Here is a 20849-nt window from a genome sequence, read left to right as displayed (position 1 = left end):
ACAGTCCCAGGCACAGCCGCTTCCCTGGCAAGCTCAGGGCGAGTGGAGACTCTGCAAGGCACCAGAGCCGCCATCAGGGGGTGGCAGGGAGATGACGGACAACAGACTAAGCAACGGCAAGCGTCTCTGCTCTGCTCTAACCAGGTCTGGCCAAGGAGAAGCATAAGTGCATTCAGCTGCTGGGAGGCCCATGTCATCCTGTTTTACAAGGTGGGGAAAAGGAGTTTCAGAGCACAGGAAAGGGATTTGCCCAAGGTAACACAGCAAGTCCCAGGCAGAGCTGGGAACAGAACCCAGGAGTCCTGCTTCTCAGTATCCTCTGCGATAACCACTAGACTGCACACCCTTCCTACAGCCGGGACTAGAATCCAGGAGTCCTGCCACCCAGCCCCTTCAGCTGACCCCTAGGCAGCGCTGCCTCCCTGACGGTGTGCATGGCGAAGCTCAGTAGACACCCTCCGTGTGCCTGGCTGCAGGGGAAGGGTTGGGCGGAAGGAGGGTGCTCGCACACCTGCCGTGGAAACCCTTGTGGTTTGCCCTGCACCTGCACAGAAAGATTTCCGGCCAGTTCCCAACCTCGGCACCAGGGGCCCGATGCATCGGCAGGGCACACAGCTCCTGGGGGCACAGACGCCTGCTGTCTCTGAAGAGCAGCAAAGCAGGCCCTGGCCGAGGGGCACCCCACAACAATACAGGCCTCCTGAAATGCCTAGGCCCTGCAGGGGGTGAAATGGGTGCCCATGGCTCACCAAGTCCTTTGGTCTCTCAGCTCAGGGTCCTCGTCCTGGGGGAGGTGCAAGGAGAGGTCACCTAGGAGCCAGGTGGGACCTGGCCCCCCTCAGCTCACGGAAGCAGGGCTCGAACCGGAGAGGCGGCAGGTTCTCCAGCCCCACGACAACCCCTTGCGCCAGCCAGGGCCCTGCTAACGCCTGCCCTCACCCACCCCCTCCCAGGCACAACGCAGACACCAACGGAGCCGCACAGCCCGCTGGGAAGGGCTCAGCTGATACAACGCCCACTGCCTTGGTATGGTCCACAGCCCCCCAGCCAGATCCCCACCCCCACCCCCGGGACCCTCCTGAGGAAGTGGCCTGCACCCCCCCACCCTGCACCCAGCTCAGCCCCGGGGCAGCTGTGCTTTGGTTCTCTCCCTGTGGCGAGGTGGGGGGAAGGGGACCAGCCTCTGCAGCAGGTGGGCTGGGGGGAGAGCACCCCCCCTCCAGACTTCCTTCACCCCCCACCCCCCGGGCCTCAGGAGCATTCACACCTCGGGACGAGTTAACCGCAGCGCTGTGAAAACCAAGCTCACCGCAGCGCCTGCCTTTGCCTTGGCCCCTCCCCCACCGCGCACGGCAGGGGCTCTGGCTGAGGGAGCCCCCAGGCAGAGCCAGGGAGAAATGGGCCCCCCTCCCCTCCTGCTGCCAGAAACAGCGAGGCCCAGCCAGCTCCAGCAGCAGGGGGTTAAACAGGGCAGCCCGCCGAGAAAAGGAAAGGCAGGGGCAGTGCACCTCCGGGACACCCTGCTGAAGACAGGCGGGCACCCAGCCCTGGAGCTTGCCAAGGCACGGCTGGCTCTGAGCATCTCAGGGCTGGTAGCCACAGCTTGCCCCGAAAGCCCAGTCTAAGCCAGTGGCGAGGCCAGGAGTGGGTGCAGGATGGAGGCTTTGGTCTTCAGGGGCAGGTTGTTGCAGTCACCAGGGTCTGCCACTAGGGGGTGAAACAACCATTGGCACTAAGACCCTGTAGCTGGGTGTGCGTTAAGACCTCACAGCTGGTTGCACCCTTAATCTCCCTTCCCAGATGGGTTGAGACCCTCCATCTGCCACCTAACACCACAATGCCCTTGAGCAGGCACCGAACCCACAGCCCCCTTGTTCCGAATGCACAAGCCTCAGCTGCAGCTCATCTGTTAGCCCAGAGGCAGCGGCCAACTCAACCTCTTTGCATAATCCAGCCACCAGAAGGAGACAGAGCACACCAGATGATACTCTAATGATGGCAACTCCCACGCTTCAGGCCTTCATGGTCAGGAAGGAATTGCTGGGTGGCATCACAGGGCTGGACACGTGGCCTTTCTGTGCGGCACCAAGCGCTGGCTGCTGCTGTGGGGTTTGGCAGGCACAGATGTCAGAGAAATCTGGCATGCAAGAGACTTGCGAAGCCGATATTGCAAGGATGGTATTTACTCAGCCCTGTTTGGAAATATCCTCAGCGTTGTCCCTGTTTTCGTCGGCCCAGCCAAAGAGAAGTTGGAACAGCAAGTACAGGAGGAGCTGGGTGTAATATGCAAGATCTATCCGCTCCTCTTGGGAGCGAGGAGGGGCAGTGTCTGGGTTCTCGCCCCTCCTGGGTGGGGCAGTTCCTAAAGACATATGCTCAGCTCTGGCACCCCCTGCGTGGGGAGGAACCTGGGGCACTCTGGACCAATCTTCCACTTCCGCTTTGAGTAGCTTGTGTCGGCCAAGCTCATTGGACCCCCTCCATTTTCACCACCCGCTCCCAAGGTGCCACTCTCCCCTCCATGTCAACTCCCACCCTTCCCTCCTCGCTCATACCAGGGGCTCTGAGTGCCCTCTTCCCTCCCATGCCAAGGGCTCTTTGTCCCCTATCACCCCCTTCCCCTTAAGGCTCCCTAACATTTGACTGTCACATGACTGTTCAGGGGGGCTGTATCTCGGGAACCCCTGGCTCAAATAACTCCCATTTTGGACCAGCAGCCCTGCCCCCCAGCCCCATCCCACCCCGGCGAGGCCCAGCAGGTGGGTTTTACAGCCCTGAGACAAAGCCGGCTGCTAAGTGGTAAGTGAGTTTCAATGGTAACTCTACCCTGCTGTCACACAGGGTGACCAGACGGCATAAGCCCGTTTCAGGCATGAGCTGGCTGCATCTACATTGTGAGAAGGGGCCACACACTAATATCAACCAGCTACTGAGCTCCTGGGTATTACAAGACTCTACAATTAATTAACCACCCTCTCCCTTGCTTATTAGCCCTTTATAAACAGAACCGTAGTCATGAGCAAGGAACAGCCCAGCTCCCGAGAGTCAGCCAGGTATCACTGCCCACACTGTACAGGAGAGAAACTGAGGCATGGTGCGGGTGCCTGGCTTGATTTCAACAATATCAGGAGTCCTAGTCCCCCGTGCTCAGCCCACTAGGCCACGCTCCCTCTGCTACAGCATATCCCCACATGAGCCAAGAGGGTCTAGGCTGTGCTGGGCTTTGCAGATCTTCCTTGTGCCTCAACTAGGGGCAGGGCCCGAGATCCCTATTGGGGCAGGATGCCTGGGACAGTGCAAAGGGGGGGAGGCTCATTGGTGGGAATTGTACTTACATGTGTGCGTCTTCTTCACGACGATCGGGCCTGCAACCAAGAGAGAGACAGGGTGAGACGGCAGCAGCAGCAGGACCCCTGCAGGCATCCCCCCCACAAGCCTGCCATCTCTCCCAAATGGCTACTGAAGCTGCCTGGTGAAATTGAGGCACCAAGAGGGCCTACCAGCCCCTTAGAATAGAACCGAGGGGACTGATTACCAGTCCTCCCAGCCTCCATTTCCCCTCAACTAACCCGCTAGCCCCCACTCCCATCCCAGAGCTGGGAATAGAACCCAGGAGTCCTGGCTCTCAGCCCCCACCGCTCTAACCACTAGACCCTCCAGGAAAAATGCTCTACAACTCATTCCCCACCCCAATTTATCCAGCACCTCCTGCTTTGAGTGCAAATGCCCCAGGGGCCAGGCCTCACTGCAGACCTTACAGCAGAGACCAGACAGAGCGTTGGGGAATGACCCAAACACACCGCTCGGTGTGTCAAAACAATATTATTATCGCTGTTTGCACTGGGGTAGCGCCAAGGTGTGTCATTCATGAACCAGGTCCCCATGGTGCTAGGTGCTGTACATTATTGATTAGGTGTATTACAGTAGCACCCACGAGCCCCAGTCACAAACCAGGCCCCCCTGGCACCAGGGTTTGTACATTATTGACTAGGTGTATTACAGTAGCACCCAGGAGTCCCAGTCACAAACCAGGGCCCCCTGGCGCCAGGCGCTGTACATTATTGATTAGGTATATTACGGTAGCACCCAGGAGCCCCAGTCACAAACCAGGCCCCCCAGCACCAGGTGCTGTACAAACGCAGAACAAAAAGACGGCCTCCACTTCAACGAGTTGACAATCCAAATGCAAGATCAGCCAGACCCAGTCAGCTGGGGGAGCGCAGTGAGCACCCTGCTGCTCAGGCTGGGAGGCCGGGCTTGCAGCATGGCCACAGGCCAGAGCCAGTGGAGGAGTTCTGAAGGTGTAAGGAGGGCCGGGTGGGAGAAGATGAGCTCGTTTCGCGGACATTTGCAGCGAGCTCCTTCCAGACGCACGGGGCAGCACGGGAGAGTGCACCAAGGGGCTGGTGTGAGAACGGATCAGGTGGGTGCTAGAGGCTGGGACCATGGGCTGAGCGGAGGGGGGAGTGAATGCAGGATGGCAGGGAGGGAGGGGACAGGCTGCCAAGGGCCTGGAAGGGCAGCCAAGCAGCTTGTGGTGGACGGGGCAGCCAGAGGAGGGAAGCGGAGAGGGGGGTGAGATAGGAAAGCCCCAGGCTCAGAGGATGAGCTTGTAGCGGCCTGCACATTCCAAGGCCAGAGAGGAGCGGGGCAGGGTGGTGCCGCAAGACACTGAGGGCCGGGGCGAGCTGAGAGGAAAGCCCAGAGCTTCTCATTATTCAGTGAGAGCCATCGCTTACTGACTGATCTCTCCCCATAAGCCCATGCCCACTACCCTGATTAATAACTCATGGCCGCGTAGGCATTATCAGACTGATTAATAATTAACTCAGGAATAAGCTATGCCACATTGTTCCAGGTGGGACGGTAGCGGAGCTCAGAAACCCTCTGCACTCACACAGTCATTAGGGGGCAAGCTTGGGAATCGAGAGACCCGAGTTCAAGTCCCTGATCTTCCACAGACTTCCTGCGTGACTTTGGGCAACTCACTTAGCTTCTCTGTGCCTCAATTTCCTCTTGGACGATGAGACTAACTGCACTGTCTTGCCTCCCAAGGGGGGGGTGAAGCACTTGGTTACTAAGATAAGGGGGGCCAGGTAAGTACCTTAGATAGATGGGAGTGCACAGAGTTGATGGAGAGATGAAGCTGTCTGGGTAGACAATCAGACAGGCGGAGCTGCATGGGGGTGGACAGAGGGGGTGGACGGGGATGGACGGCTCGTTTTCTCTCAGGGCAGGGCGGAGGGGGACATAACCAGGCAGGGACAACCTGCTTGGTCGTCCAGCTTCCCCGGGGACTGGAGAGATGCTAAAACCGCACAGAAAGGCCTCGTGCTCCCAGCCAGCAGAGGGCATTGAGGGCTCTGTGCGGGGCAGAAATCCTGCTGCCTGCCTGCCTGCCTGGGACTGGATAGATTCTGGGGGCACCTGAGAGATGGTGAGAGAGGCATCAGCATCGATATCCCCTGGAATCGCACATCTCGCTGGAGGGGCTCCAAGTGCACTACAAGCTTAGGGCAGGATCAGCCCTCCGACATGCCCAAGGTCATGAGTCTGTGGCAAAGCTGGGAATGGAACCCAGGAGTCCTGACTCCCAGTCCCACTGCTCTAACCACTGGATCCCACTCCCTCCCTCTGCAGAGCTTGGCCAAGCCTGCTATGCTCTAGGACCCTGCGGGATCAGTTCTACTAGGGAGCATGTGGGGCAGACCACAGCCCAGCCCAGCCTGCCTGCGCCCCACAGCACCTGGACCCGGGCAGCACGAAACCTCGTGCCCCCTGGGACTGAGCCACAGAGACGCAGCATCCTCCCCCTCAGGCTCCGCCAGCACCCACCCCCTTCCCCTCCTCTGCACTTTGTAATTTACTTAGAGAGTTTCCACTTCCCCTCCCCCTCCAGGAACCAAGGTACACCCCAGAGCTGGGGGATGGGGGTAGGTCTGGGATAGCGGGTGGGGGCTGGGATTTAGGGGGCATCGGCAGACCTAGGGAGCCCACATCTGGGATAGTGAGAGAAATATCTCAATCCTGGGCCACAGTCCCCTCCTATCCCAGCCCCGCCCCCCAGCTCTGCCCTTGCCCCTCAGTCCCAACCTGTAGCCCCCTCCTATCCCAGCCCTGACCCCTGCTCTGCCCGTGCCCCTCAATCCCAACCCACAGCCCCCTGCTATCCCAGCCCTGCCCATGCCCCTCAAACCCAACCCACAGCCCCCTCCTATGAAAGCCCCACCCCCCAGCTCTGTCAGTGCCCCTCAATCCCGACCCACCGACTATAACAAAGGGTTAATTGCGCCTCCACCCCCACCCCCGAAAGGGAAAATCAATCTGATTAGCCTGCTGAGCACTGCGGCCTGGAGAAAGCCGCACGTTCGCCACGCCACCCTCCTAAGCAGCTTTGCTATTTTCGCTCCTCGCCTTAACCCCCATGGCTCTGGGGCCATTTCTGAGCAGGGCTGGAGACGGTTCCTCAGCATGGGGCGGCTGAGCGGGCAGAGCTCCCCCCAAAGGGACCCACCCAGGATGGGCAGTTGGGGCTGCAAGGTGCACTCAGGGCCCTGTGTGTCCTCCGCTGCGGCCAGGAGAGTCCAGCCCTGTCCGCAGGGGAAGTGGGTCTGGCCTCAGGCCTGGCCCTTTCTCCTCCAAACAGCTGGCGGTTTGGGGGGCTGGAAGGGGTGGGGCTGCCTTACTAGGAGCTGAGACCGTCCTGGCTCACTTTGCCAAAGCTGGAAGTGGGGACATCCCTCACATCCGCTCCCCGATTCACAGACCTCTCCCCATCTGGGATGTGCTCCCCACTCAAGGGCAAAGACATTTCACAGCAGCCGGAACTATCAAGGGGTCTGATCCCCCTCGGGGGGGAGGGAGGGTAAGAGGGGCACTGATCCCCCTCGAGGTGGGTCAGCCATGGCACCGGGCATCTGACGGGCAGAGAATTCCAGAGTCTACTCCTGCAGATTTTAGTTTATTTCCCTTTTCCAAGCCCCCCTCCCACTCCCACAGGCCGGAGCAGAGCTGGCCCAGTTTAGCCAGTGCCCGTGGGCCTTTCACAGTGTGTGTGTGGGCGGGCCGTTTTTGAATTTGTGGCAGGAACCACAGTGCTCTAGTCCAATCAGGCAGCCCAGCCAGTGGCAGGCGGCCCCCGCCTCCAATCAGAAGGGCTCACGTACCAGCCACATGCAGGGCCACGAGTTAGTGGCACAAGATAGTGAAGAATTGGAGAAAAATCTCAGGCCAAAAGAGATGAGATCCCCTCCCCAGGTCTTGGTACCCCATGGCAGGGGGCTCCGTGGGACAGCAGCTGTCTCACTCTGGACCATGGGGGGCCTGATCTCAGCCCTGGGGCCTGTACAGCCCAATCCTGGGTCCCGTATGGCCCCTGGCTCCCCTGATCTCGGAACTGGAGCCCGTACAACCTCTGGTCCCTGTGGGGAGCCTGATCTTGGTCCGGGTTTGGGCAGCGCCTGGCACAAGGGGGACCCCGATCTTGGGGTGGGGGTAGATCTATGCAGCACCTAACATAACAAGGACCCTGCTCTAGGTCAGGGTGTAGCACTCAGCACCCTGATCCTGGTCGGGGCCCCTAGGCACGCCTGTATCGTCAGACCCACCCAGTGTCTGACCCTCTGTGCCACCCCGTGCCCACTCAGCTGCCTGCTGCCCCCTGCTGGGCCAGGTTTGAATAAGGGGAAGCAGGGCAGGCCCAGGGAGCATGGCCCAATCCCTACACTGGCCTCGCCTGAACTCCCTGCTTACATAACCCAGCTCCTAGGCCTTGGCCGCCTGCCAGCCACACGTGTCTGAGTCACAGCGGAGGGAGGCACCTGAACAGACATGGGGCCTGGGATCCTTTGCAGCCATCGCCTGCACACCCGGCAGCCACACTGCCTCCCTAGAGCTTTTATCCCAGTCTGGAGCCACATGCTGAGATGCAGCCACCTCTGGGGTGGGGTGCCAGGGCTGTCCATACAGGGGATCCCCCAGCGAGCACTGAGATGCAGCCACCTCTGGGGTGAGGTGCCAGGGCTGTTCATACAGGGATCCCTCACCTGGCGCTGAGATGCAGCCACCTCTGGGGTGGGGTACCAGGGCTGTTCATACAGGGATCCCTCACCTGGTGCTGAGATGCAGCCACCTCTGAGGTGGGGTGCCAGGGCTGTTCATACAGGGATCCCTCGCCCGGCGCTGAGATGCAGCCACCTCGGGGGTAAGGAAAAGGGGCTTTACAGCAGTCTCACAGCAACGCTGCACAGAAGCTCAGGGGACAGGGGAAGGGGCAGTACCAGGCTCCCCTCCAGCTGAGCGATAGGGACGCCAACCCAACCTGAGCTGCAGCACCCCAGAGAGTGATGCTCTAAGGAGGCTGCTGGGCCCAGACAGCCCCTGTGGTGCCCCTTGGCTCGCCAGCTCCCAGCCTGCCCCCTCCGGGTAGTCGCAGCTATTGGTTGGGGCTGATGTGTGGGCTGGTGCCCTGTTTGCTCGCCGAGTGCCCCTGCCGTCCTCCGGGAACTGACTGGCAGCACCGGCTCTTCCAAGGGAGCGCCAGAGGGTTTTTGCTCCTGACACAAGCAGCCTCGCGTCGGCCGGCAGCGCTGCCGGGAGCTCGTGGGCCTGGGCCGGAGCTGCCTGTGGTCACTGGAGCTGTGCCAGGGCTGCTGAGAGGGGACTGGCCTGGGTGCAATTCCTGCTCCACGGCCCTCTGCAGCCCCCCTACCACATGCTGGCGTGAGGGCTCTGCCAGCCGCCGGGCACCACTGAGAACTGCTGCCCGCTCCCCCCAGCCCTGGCCTGGGCTTTTACATGCTGGACTGGCAGCTCTGCAGACAACAGGGGAGCTTCCTGCCACTCCCCTGCCAACCTGGAGGGACCCCCCACACACACCTGGGGTGCTCACTCTTGACGGCCGCTCCAGTCCTTGAGTCACCTAGTGCCTACAAGGTGGGCTGGGGGTGAGCTCGCAATCTAGGGATTAAAGGATCTGTCTTCCCTCTCCCCGCATCCTCAGTCCCAAGAACCAACACAGGACAGATGCCCCAATTCAGACTGTCAGCTCCTAGTGCCCTGGGTTCTGGTCCATGCCTGGAGTTCAGTGCAGTCAGTAATAACAACACCTCGCTAGGGGAGTGTGGGGTTCTGTCCCCCTCCTAGTAGCTGGTCTGTCTAAGAGGATAAGAGTCTACTACAGCTACCAGTTAATGGTGTTGCTTCTTTAGCTCCAGGGGTAGAAGATGGTGCTAGTAGCACAGAAGGTTCCAGGTTCATACCCTGCCAGTAGCTCACTGCTGGGAGCCCAAAGCCCTGCCCACATGGCAGAGGGGAAAAAATTGTCAAAAATTGTCATGATCTGAGGCCCCTGCAAAATCCATGATCTGAGGCCCCTGCAAAAGCCCACAGAGAACCACATCCCAGGTCACTATAATTTATATTACAGCAGAGCTTGGAAAAGTCATATCAGGCACTGCCGAGACACAAAGCGAGAGACAGTCCTTGTTCCACCTGAGATCAGGGCCTCGTTGTGCCACGTGCTACACAGACACAAAGCGAGAGACGGTCCCTGCCCCAGCTGGGATCAGGGCCCCGGAGCACTGGGTGCTGCACAGACACAAGTCAAGACAGTCCCTGTTCACAGAGCTCACAATCTACTACGCAAAGGCAGGCTGATTTCTCCCCATTTTACAGATCGGGGAACTGATGCCAGTGAGAGGAAGGGACTTGCCAGGGCTCGTACAAGAAGTCAGTGTCAGAGTCAGGACTCAAACCCATCTCTCTAGAACCCCAGGCCCGCGGCCAGCTACCCTCTCTCCACCCAGGAGAGCTGCTCCCATGGCGTAATGGTCGGCACTCAGGACTCTGGCTCCTGCAATCTGCACAGGGAGTATCCAGAACCCACAGTTTATGTATAATCTCACACCTAGGCAAACAACACGCCCTTGGTAGGCAGCTATTACATAATGACCAACACACACACACACCCTGCTGGCTCCCAGGGCTTCGCTGGCACAGGGATCAGACCTCTCCCCAGGCAGGGGGAGGATCCCGTAGGAGCGGGGCTGTCGGGGATGTGCCAATTGGTGGTGTGCAAGATGCTGCAGCAGCTGACGGCTGGAAGAGGGGGGTGGGATGCAGACCCAAGGCTGCTTTGCTGGTCCCGCAGGTGAGAGCAGCTTGTTGGACAGCGACCAAGCCGCTCCTCAGTTCAGATCCAGATGGGCTGTTTCAGCATCTGAACTATTACTGGTTCCACCTGGTTGCGCGATGGAGGCATAGAAACACCCCAGCCGAGATCAGGGCCGGGGGCGGGCCGGAAACCGAGAATTCCATTTTGTCAACACCTCATAATGAGTCGCATTCGGTTTGATTCCACATCGGGAGGGGCGGGCACAGAGAATCTTCTACAGAACCCCAGAATACCCTGTGCCCTAGTGGTTATGGGGTGCAGAAGGCCCAGGTTCAAATCCCTGCTCTGAATCAGGCAAAGAAGGGATTTGAATCTGTGTCTTATACGCCCCGGGTGAGTGCTCTATCCACTAGGCCATTGGATATTCTGGGGTCATCCCCTCCAGAAATTCCACCCCTGCCTGGCAAAAGTTTCATCAAACCTGGTATGTTTCAGCCAACTTCACTTTAAACAAATTAGCATTTTTTGCCAACAAAAAAAATGTTTCATCGAATAAATTTCCGAACAGCTCCCATCAACGCACTGGGGTACTGGGTGCTGCACAGACGCACAGCGAGAGACAGTCCCTGCCCCAGCTGGGATCAGGGCCCCATTCTGCCGGGCACTGCCCAGACACACAGCAAGAGACAGTCTCTGCCCCAGCTGGGATCAGGGCCCCATTCTGCCGGGTGCTGCCCAGATACACAGCAAGAGACAGGCCCTGAGACAGGCCCTGCCCCAGCTGAGATCACGGCCCCGTTGTGCCAGGCACCGCACAGACGCACAGCGAGAGACAGTCCCAGCCCCAGCTGAGATCACGGCCCCGTTGTGCCGGGCACTGCACAGACAGACAGCGAGAGACCGTCTCTGCCTCACAGCCTAAACAGACAAGATAGACAACAGGAAGATCACAGTTTTCAACCCTGGAGACCTAAGCCCAGATGTAGTGTTAGCTGCAACGCAGGAGGGTAAATTGGGGTGGATGGATGGCGGAGATTTCACACAGCTGAGAAGTGCGTCTCCACATCTCAGACACCATCCATCGAACAGTCGTCACTCACACCAGGGCGATCACCAGTGAGCTGAGAAACCAGCCGGGAAGAATAACTGGGAGCTTTTCAAACGTGAACCTCACTCCAAGTCACAGCTGGGCAGAGAGAGGGAGTGATTTGCCTGGTATCGTATATTTGTATGTAGTCAATGGTGGAGTGGGAACCCAGGAGTCCTGCCTCCAACCCCCCTCTGCTCTACCCACTAGCAGCTGCTTCCCTCCTGTAGCACATCAGGACCCGAATTGAGATTAGGGCAGGAACAGCAGAGGAGATTGTGGGTCAGATTGGGGTGCACGGGCAGGTCTGGAATAGCAGGGGGCTGTGGGTCATGACTGAAGGGCACCGGCAGAGCAGGGGGGTGGGGTCCCAGGACTGGGGAGCAGAATTGAGGGACACCGGCAGAGCTGTGTGGAGAACCCTGGGCTGGGATAGTGGGCCGAGGGACTCCAGGCTGAAGCCTGCTGTTCACCATGCACAGCGGGGTGTAAACTTGACCCCTTACTGAGCCCATGGCACGGCTCTGCTAGGCCAGACACAGCCTCCTCCAGCCCAACCCTTCCCCGGGCTCAGATGCAAATTCCTGCCAACATCAAGAAGGGGAAAAAACCTAACTAACTAAAAGTCCTGTAGTGAAATTACTGGGGAGCTGCTAACACACGCGCCAGTCGGCATGACAACACCCTGCCCCCCCCGCCACTCCCCACTCCACTGCCACAGGCTGGATTCTGGCTTCCTAGGGCTGGCTGCTGCGTCTAGGCTGCCCAGGGTGGGCTGGGCTGGGGTGGTACGGTCACACGGCCCAGATGTTTGCAATGACACAGCCCAGCTGTGCAGCAGCTGCGTTGCTAAGGGCTTCTGGGAAGGCCAAGCAACCATGCTGGTCAATACAAGGTCCCGGCCACCAGCTCTGCGCCCCGAAGCTCAGGGGTATTAGGAGCAGGATTAGGCTGCAGATGGTGAAATTACAGCCAGGGATAAATGACCCACCCCAGGTCCCGCCTGGTTTGAGAAGGGGATGCTGGGACGGAAGCCCGGCTCCCCAGGGACCCAGGCATATTGCCGGCAGAAAGGGATGTGGGGTGTTGGGGTTACAGCTTGGGGGAGATTCGGCATCGATTCCTGGCTCTGCACTCCCTTTGGCCAATCGCTTCGTCCCCCCGAGCCTCGGTTTCCCCATCTGTAACAGGCGAATCATGACCCTTCTGCTTGGATGGTGAGCTCTTCAAGGCAGGGCCTCCCATCAAGGCATGACCATGTCCCCTGGGGAACAGCACGGGGCCCCTGCCCAAGCCCGTCTAGCAGCCAACGCCTCAGGGGACGGGGCTCCCCCAGGGGAGATGACCCCACTGGATGCTCTCCGCGTTAGCCTAAAGGCTGATCCTTTGGCAGCCAGTTCTGCCGCCTCCGAGGACGTGAGCGTGGCTCTGATGCTCTTCGATCGGGGCTCTGGAGAGAGGCAGATGACCTGGGAAAGGATACTGCTTAGCCATCATTAACCACCTGCCTCTGTTCCGTCAATGTAATAATCTCCCACCTGCAGGAGCGGATGGGGGCCGTGGGGGGTGGGGAGTGGAGAACACTTATCCGCCCAGTAAACTCCTTTCCTTTCTCCTGGCTAATTCCCTGCTGCCAAGCGAGAGGGATGAAAGTAGAAAGGTTTTTGTCAGGCGTCACAAAGCAGCTCGTGGCAAAAATCCCTTTACAAACAGCCTCCCTTTCTCCCCAAGCCAGGTGGCTCAGGGCCACCAAGCCGGTGAGAGGGAAGTGGCTAAAGGCAATGGATCCTGGAGGCCTGGTTGCAAAAGGGACAGGGGGAGACCTCTGGTTTGATTTACGATGCAAGGAAAGTGCAGGTTTCCAGCGCACCCAGCCAGGGCAGGAGACACTCCCTGCTGAGGACAAAGGGCTGGTCTCCGCAGGGAAACTGACGGGAACAATGCAGAGCAGCTCTGCAGAGGTGACACTCTGTTCCGATCCCCCATGCAGGGGAGCCCCCACTTTGAAATGCTCAAGCAACACGTGATGCCTTGGACCCCCTGCACGGGATTGCACTCAGCACCGATCCCTTCCTGGGGTGAAATCTTGCACCCACAACGTTCCCTCTTGGAGCCCATCCCGCCCCCACCCCCAGACTCACCCGCGATGGGACAGGTCTGACAACAGCATTCTGCCCTCCTACCCCATCATTTGATGGAGAGTGAACCAGAGTTTGACAGACAGGAACTCTGTGAATTTCATAATCTCCCCCCTAGGAATATGGGAAAACAGCCCATCTGGTCACCAGTGGGGAAGCTGAGGCACGGAATAATAGTGACTTGAGTGGCAGAGGCAGAACTAGAACACCTGTGCCTTGACTCCTGGCCCCTGTGCCTGTGACCTGAGCATGCTCCATCTCTGGACTGCAGACAGGACCCAGAGGGAGCCAGGACTCCCAGATCCCAGCTGTGGAAGGGACCGGGTATCAGGACTCCTGGCTTCTCTTCTCAGATCGGGGTGGGGAGTGATGTCTAGTGGTTACAGCAGGGGACTGGGAGACAGGACTCCTGAGTTCTATTCTCAGCCTCCCCCCGCCCCCCCCCCCGCCGTTTCTCAGTTTCCTTTTCTGTGCAATGGGCATTAAAGCATGGACCCGTGAGGCCGCAATCCCTGATGTTACACAGCACTGTAAATTCCTAAGGGAAGGTGTCCCGGGGAGGGTGGAGTGGGACAGATGCAGGGGCTTCCCCTTCCCCCAAACAGCCCCTGCTTTGCATGCCACCCGTTCGGCACCTGCCAGTAACTCCTGCACTTCTCTCAGGAGGAAAGAAATGCTATTAGGTGCTGCTGTGGCCCACTGGGGCTTTGACAGCCAAAATTTCCATGGCAGCCTTCCCAGCATTCCATGGTGCTGACTCAGCAGCTCCCAGTGTGGAACAGCCCAGCCTCCCTGTTCTCCAAACGGCCAGCGCCCCACCAGGACTCCGCGCCGGGTGACTCTCCAAAGCCAGCACACCCTCATTCCCCAAGCCGCCCCTGCTGGTCTGACTGGATTTTTGCTTCCCTGGCCTGTTGCTGTGGGCTGTTAAGGAGCGACCAGGTCCCACCCCAGAGCTGGCTGTTATTTCAGCTGGATGAAGCGACAGGCCCCTGGCACAAAGAGCCTCTCAATGCAACACAAACAGGGCTGGAATGGCCCCGCACGGCGGGTTATGAGCTGGCAAGCAGGGGCCTCTCTCCCCACATGCTCATACACAGATTTATCTGCTCCCCAGATGGAAATGCCCAGTAGTTATGCAGCCAAGAGTTTAACAAGTCCTTTACAAAGAAAAATTAACCCGCCAGGGTCCCCTGGCTTTAGATCGAAGCTGGCTGCTTTTCTAAAAGCTCTGCTCTAGTTCAAAGAGGAATTAATTCAGGACAGGTCTCGGGCCCAGTTATCATTCAGGAGGTCAGACGAGATGGTCACAGCTCCAGGTCCCTGCTGGCCCTGAAATTTATGAATCTAAGCTAATCGCTGTTCTGCTCTACAGAAGGGGAAACTGAGGCACAGAGAGACATGATTTCCCCTGAATTACACTGCAAATCAGTGGCAGAGCTGGGACTAGGATGCAGAAGTCCTGGCTCCCATTCCATCTGCTCTAACCCCTAGGCCATATATTCTCCGAGAGGTGAGAATGGGACTCAGGAGTTCAAACCCCCCAGCCCTCCCTTCTTTAACCCATTAGACCCTAATCCCCTCCTAGTGCTGAGAATAGGACCCCGGAGTCCTGACTCCCAGGACCCCCAATCCTATCTAACCACTAGATCCCACTCCCCTGCTTGGACGCCATGCCAAACCTGACTCTGAGGCAATGTAATTGAAATCCCCAGGGAGGCATTTGGCCCAGCACAGCTGGATCTGAAGGTGGAGAGTGGACAAAGCCCTCAGGGGAGGGGACCCACAGAAGGTGGCTCAGGGGTAGCAAAGGACATTGTGGGAGCAGGCGAGGGTGGGATGGGGGAAGCGGGGCAGAGCTGAGGGCAGGCAGTGTCCGTGCAGCAGGGGAGGAGAGCATACCCAGTTGCTGATGCTGATGGTACAGAGCTCAGCCTCTGGAGTGCTAATCTCCAGCTGGCAGCCGCATTCCGCCCCGCTCCCCAGCAGCCTCCTGGCGACACAGCCCAGCCAGGGCAGCTTGGGCACCAGGCCAGCGCCAATGGAGACGGGATCCCAGCCGGCAGTAGGAAGACCCTGACCCCAGCGGATCTCTGCAGTTTCCCTGGCACCACACAAGCCCCTCTGCTTGCCAGGACCACGCCCATCACCAGTCCCTGCCCATTGGCCTGCACCACTCCCCACGCAGCGTTTGCCTTCCATGCAGTGCCAGTGCAGCAAGTGAACCCACGCAGCGCCCACCTCCCAGCCGATCCCCCACACAGCACAGCACCAACACAGAAGAGATAACGCCCTTATCCAAAGGCATGGTCTGCCCACATCTGCAATACTGCAGGCAGTTCTGGTCACCACCACTCCCCCAAAAAAGATTTATTAGAATTGGAAAAGGTGCAGAGAAGGGCAATGAAAATGATTAGGGCGATGGAACAGCTTCCATAGGAGGAGAGATTAAATCGACTGGGGCTTTTTGACTTAGGAAAGAGACAACTAAGGGGGATACGAGAGGTCTATAAAATCATGACTGGTGCAGAGAAAGTGACTAGGGACGTGTTATTTCCCCCTTCCCCTAACACAAGAACTAGCCGTCAGACTATGAAATTAGCAGGCAGCAGGTTTTAAACTAGCATAAGGAAGCACTTCTTCATGCAAGGCACAGTCAGCCTGGGGAACTCACTGCCAGGGGATGCTGTGAAGGCCAAAAGTGTAACTAGGTCCAAAAAGGAACTTGACAAGTTCCTGGAGTGGAGGTCCTTCAACGGCTATTAGCCAAGATGGTTAGGGACGCAACTCCATACTCTGGTTGCCTCTAAACCTCTGAATGCCAGAAGCTGAGACTGGACAACAGGGGTGGATCACCCAATAATTGCCCCGCTCTGTTTATTCACTCTGAAGCACCTGGCATTGGCCATGGTCAGAAGACAGGACGCTGGGCTAGATGGACCATTATTCTGACCCAGTATGGCCGTTCTCATGTTCAACAGCGTGCACCCCATACAGCAACTGTTTGCCAGCCCCCTCCCCCCAGCACCCACCTGCCAGCCTGCACCCCATGCAGCAGCAACCCCCACCCCATGCAGCAACTACACGCCCTGCCCCCATGCAGCACCCGTGCCATGGACAGCACCCACCGGTAGCTCCCACTTGCCAGCTCGCCTTCCTGCCAGCACCTGTGCCCCCACTGCACCTGCCCATCAGCCCATGCCCAGAAAGCTCAGCACCCGCCTGCTGGCCTTTGCCCCACGTAGCATTCACCATGCTCCTATGCCGAGCCCATGCCATGCCCAGCATGTGCCCAGAAGCCCTCACCAAGGACAGCACCCCCCAACCACTCCATGCTCCCGTGCCAAGCACAGCACGCATCCACCCGCTGCCCCCCCCATCATTGCGGGATCCAGCTCCCAAGCACCCAGCCAGCATCTCCTCCCCGCCCCCCACCCCAACGCCAGCCACTTTCGCCAGCCCGTCACTGTGGGGCATGAGAGCCTTCTCCTCCGCATCCAACTCCCCTCTCCAAAACCCCACGTCGCTCTGAGACTTGGCTGAAGGCACCTCTGTCCTTGCCAGCCTGTGACTTGTGAATTCTCCCCCTGGTTGCTATTCACTAGCCCTACAGGCAAGGGGCCGGGGGGCAGGTGTGGGGAGGAGACTGTAGGGGCAGGACAGAGACTAGCCAGCAATGGAGGGGGCACAAATCCATCTAATCCAGCTGCAACAAGAGTGACTCCCATGGGAATGGATAGGAGGGCTCCCACTGGCTCACATGGGGGCCTAGATCTGATGGAGGGACCCTTCATTCCTTGTGGCAGGGACCAGCCCTTTGTCCCAGGCTTGTACAGCCCCTAGCACGAGCGGAGTCCCAGATAACTGAGCAAGATGAGGCTAAAGGGAGCGAGAAGCAAAGCATCGGCATCCCATACGAGAAGCGGACAAAGCATAGAAGGTCAGATCGCGACCTGTCGTACCAGTGTAACGAGATCTCTGGGCATGATGCCAATAGATGCTCGACCTCCTTCCACGCTGGGGCCCCCAGGCCGGGTGGTCCCCTGCCACCTTTAGCAACCCCTCCCCATGTGAAGAACCTCTTTGATTGCACCAGATTATTTTAACTCGCTCCGATAGTTTATGAGCCGCTACCCCACTACTACCGCCTCTCCTAAGCGCCCCCTGGAGTTCTCCACTGTGACCTGCACCCACACACACGAGGGGGTGCCATCTCTACATCTCAGCCCCCAGCGGTGCCAGGTTATCTGCGCTCCCTCCTCTGTGAGACGAAGGCACCACGGGCTTCTTGGGCCTGAAAGATGGAAGGAGCTGGTCTCCGCCCTTTCCAGATGTCCTGAGTCTGGCGCTGGGCTAATGAAGAAGCCCCTTGCCCCTGCAGCTGGGCCGCTGGTAAGGCCAGGGGAGGATGTCCCCCTTGCACGAAGGAAAACGAAGAGCTCCGTCTGCCAGAGGCGCCCACATGCTGATTGTCACAGGCTGCCCAGTGGGTGTGGGCCATTCAGGTGCAGTTTCACACCAATTAAAGAAGGCACGAAGCCTAGAATGGTGGAAGAGGCATCGCAAAGGCGGCACGGGCCGTGCTGCAGCAGCAGGCTGGGAACACAGCTCACCCCACGTTCGCTAGCCCGGGGCGCCTCGGACAAGGCATCTGGCTGAGCAAGGCCAGCGTAGCCCCGATGGGGCTGGTCATCGCTAGCGACACTGCCCAAATCTGGATTGACTAGAAGGGACGGAGAGAGGGGTGCAGACACGCAGCAGCTGTAGGCTGAAGTAGGGCCGGCATGGCTGGAGAGAAGCAGAGGCCCATCTCAGGGCCGCGCGGGGGGGGGGGGGGCAAGTGGGGCAATTTGCCCCAGGCCCCGGGCCCTGCAGGGGCCCCCACAAGAATACAGTATTCTACAATATTGCAACTTTTTTTTATGGAAGGGGCCCCTGAAATTGCTTTGCTCCAGGCCCCCCTGAATCCTCTGGGCGGCCTGGCCCTTCTCGCCCTGTGAGCAGCTCTCTCTTGGCAAAGGGGGAGCCGTGCAGACAGGCCCAATCCTGCCAAATGCCCCCCATCGATTGGGGGAGAGCCGCACCTGGCAGGATCGAATCCCTGGTGCTGCCTGGGTCTCCCACCTCAGCGAGGCCCCAGCTGCTGAAACGGGGGTGACCCCCGGGTGGGGATTACCACGGGATTACGCAGCAGGCAGTGTCGAGCGCCATGAGCCGGCTTTGCCCCCGCGCCACAGCCAGCGCATTAACATAATTAGCTTACATCCCTCTGGTTAAAGATAAAAGTGGGGGGGAGGGAGGGGAGCACATGCAGTTTGCAGGGGATGGTGCCGCTATCACTGGCCATGTTTGTGAAGCGAGCCATAAAACCAGCCTTGAACGGAGCTGGGTGTACCCCTCGGTTTCCACCGGAGCATTATTAGGTGCATTACGGTAGCACCCAGGTGGCCCACTGCACCAGGCATTGTACAGACACAGAGCAAGCGACAGTCCCGAAGAGCTAACAGTCTAAACGGAGAGGGAAACTGAGGCACAGAGGTGCGTAACTTGCCTACGCGGGGAACAGAACCCAGGTCCCCCACGTCAGTGCCCCAGTCACTCGGTCGTGCTGGCATCAGCCACGTTGGCTCTTTCCTGGCTGCAAATTTTTCAGCACGGCCAAAAGCCGGGTCCTCCGTCCCTCCCAAGGGCAACGCTGGGAGCCGAGCTACAGAGATGAGGGATGGGGGCATGGATCAGTCACTGGGGCTTAGGAAACGCAGGGGATCCCAGCTGAAATGAAGCCATGGGAAAATCGTGATCCCAGGGGAGGGCAATGCCCAGGCTTCTGTGCTGGGCTGACCCCACCCTGAGCATTGCATAGGATGCAAAACACAGGCACCTCCCTAGCGGTATGTGCCACTGTGCATCCCAGAGGTGGTTACAGACGCCCTCGCCATCAACCACACCTGGCACATGCTCTCGGCCAGCTGACCAGTCCTCGCTGCTACTCACAACATCAATTAGCTCTTATATAAAACAGCGTTCTTAATACATTGCTACAGCGCCTTTCATCCAGGTCGTGTCATGCTGCTTGTAAAGTACGCTTGGCCAGTGTTATGCCTTTCCTACAGATGGGGAAACTGAGGCATGGCCCCAGTGTCTCAGAGCAAGCCAACAGTAGAGCTGGGAATAGAACCCAGGACTCCTTACTCCCAAACCCCACCCTGCTCTAACCACTAGACCCCACTCCTCTCCCCAAGCTGAGAATATGACCTGACTCCCAATCCTCCCTGCTCTAACCACTTTGCCTTCCTCTGTGTAAATGCAACCAGCCTAGGATCCAAGGGCAGCTAACGCTAATTTCTCTCGCGTTGCAGACACTATCCCAGGAAAGTAACTAGGATCCTTTGGGACCTATCTTAAGAGAGCCTCTTGCCAGGGTTTGGTTTTGTATTGCTGGGCAGCCAGAACCTTAGTCCGCAGGTGTCTGCTGGGACCCCCAAGGGCTCAGGGCATTCATATGCCAAAGCCTCTGCCCTGAGATCTGCACGCCCTGGACGCTCTGTTCTCCCAATGGGAAAGAGGCTTCGTTCCTCCATCACTCCACTCCACCCCACCCCACCCCACCCCACCCCACCCCGGCTTGAACCCAGCGTCTCCAACACAGCCACCCAGGCCCCTCTGTCACTGGGGCTGCAGGAGGAACTCCATCCCCCGGCAGCAGTAGGCTATTATGCATTAGCAGACCAGACACCAGAGGGGGATGCGAGGCAGGCTTTTCCACTGCCCCCAGGAGAGGTCCAGGCCCTGCGGAGGGAGAGGACAAGGGAGGCGTTAGGCTCAGGCTTCATGGTTACTTGAATCTCCCATCGGCCGGGAGCTATCCGGGGTCAGGTGCCTGTCTCCCATTACATAGTATTTGCCTGGAGTATTATCCTCATTGTACAGATGGGGAAACCGAGGCACAGAGCAACTAAGTGAGGCGTCCCAGGTCCCACAGGGAGTCTTTGGAATCAAACCAAGTCCTAGGCTAGTGTGCTAACCACTGGGCCATCCTGCCCCTCCAGTAACATGTTAATGTCCCAGCTGGGCACTGAACAGCTACGGCAATATCCCTCCACCACAGTCCTCCCCAGTGTGCGGGCACCTACACTGCCAGTGCTGGCCCTTTAAAAGGAGACACCCTCCTCAAAGGGAAAACAACAGCCTGGTCTGCATGACAGCAACTCAGTCAGCATTAGGCAACGCCAGCCACTGCCGGTAACCCTGGTGCCTCCCAGCGCATCCACCACTACCCACCTGCTGCTCCTGCATGGCGGCATCAGCCAATGCCCTGGGGCCAAGCACATGTACCGAGATCCCTGGGCACTTCACCAGCATTCACTCAGCCTCATGACACACGCCTCTACCCTCCCGGACAATGACAAAGGGAAGCAGTAAACTGAGGCACAGAGAGAGAACTTGCTCAAGCCCCACAGAGAGTGGAAGAGTTGGGGGAAAAGAACCCAGGAGTCTTGACTCCCCAGCT

General features: G+C 58.7%; 1 protein-coding gene across 1 annotated transcript in view; it reads right to left on the bottom strand.

Annotated features, from left to right (window-relative positions):
• Positions 1-20849, bottom strand: part of RORC (RAR related orphan receptor C) — a 66790-nt gene that overhangs the window by 42915 nt on the left and 3026 nt on the right. The window contains exon 2 of the mRNA XM_030542043.1: positions 3336-3365. Coding sequence (XP_030397903.1) covers positions 3336-3365 — 30 coding nt within the window. The remainder of the gene's footprint in view (positions 1-3335; positions 3366-20849) is intronic.

This window comes from Gopherus evgoodei, chromosome 24, assembly GCF_007399415.2.
Source record: "Gopherus evgoodei ecotype Sinaloan lineage chromosome 24, rGopEvg1_v1.p, whole genome shotgun sequence".
Lineage (NCBI taxonomy): Eukaryota > Metazoa > Chordata > Testudines > Testudinidae > Gopherus > Gopherus evgoodei.
This window is presented reverse-complemented; position numbering and strand designations above follow the sequence as displayed.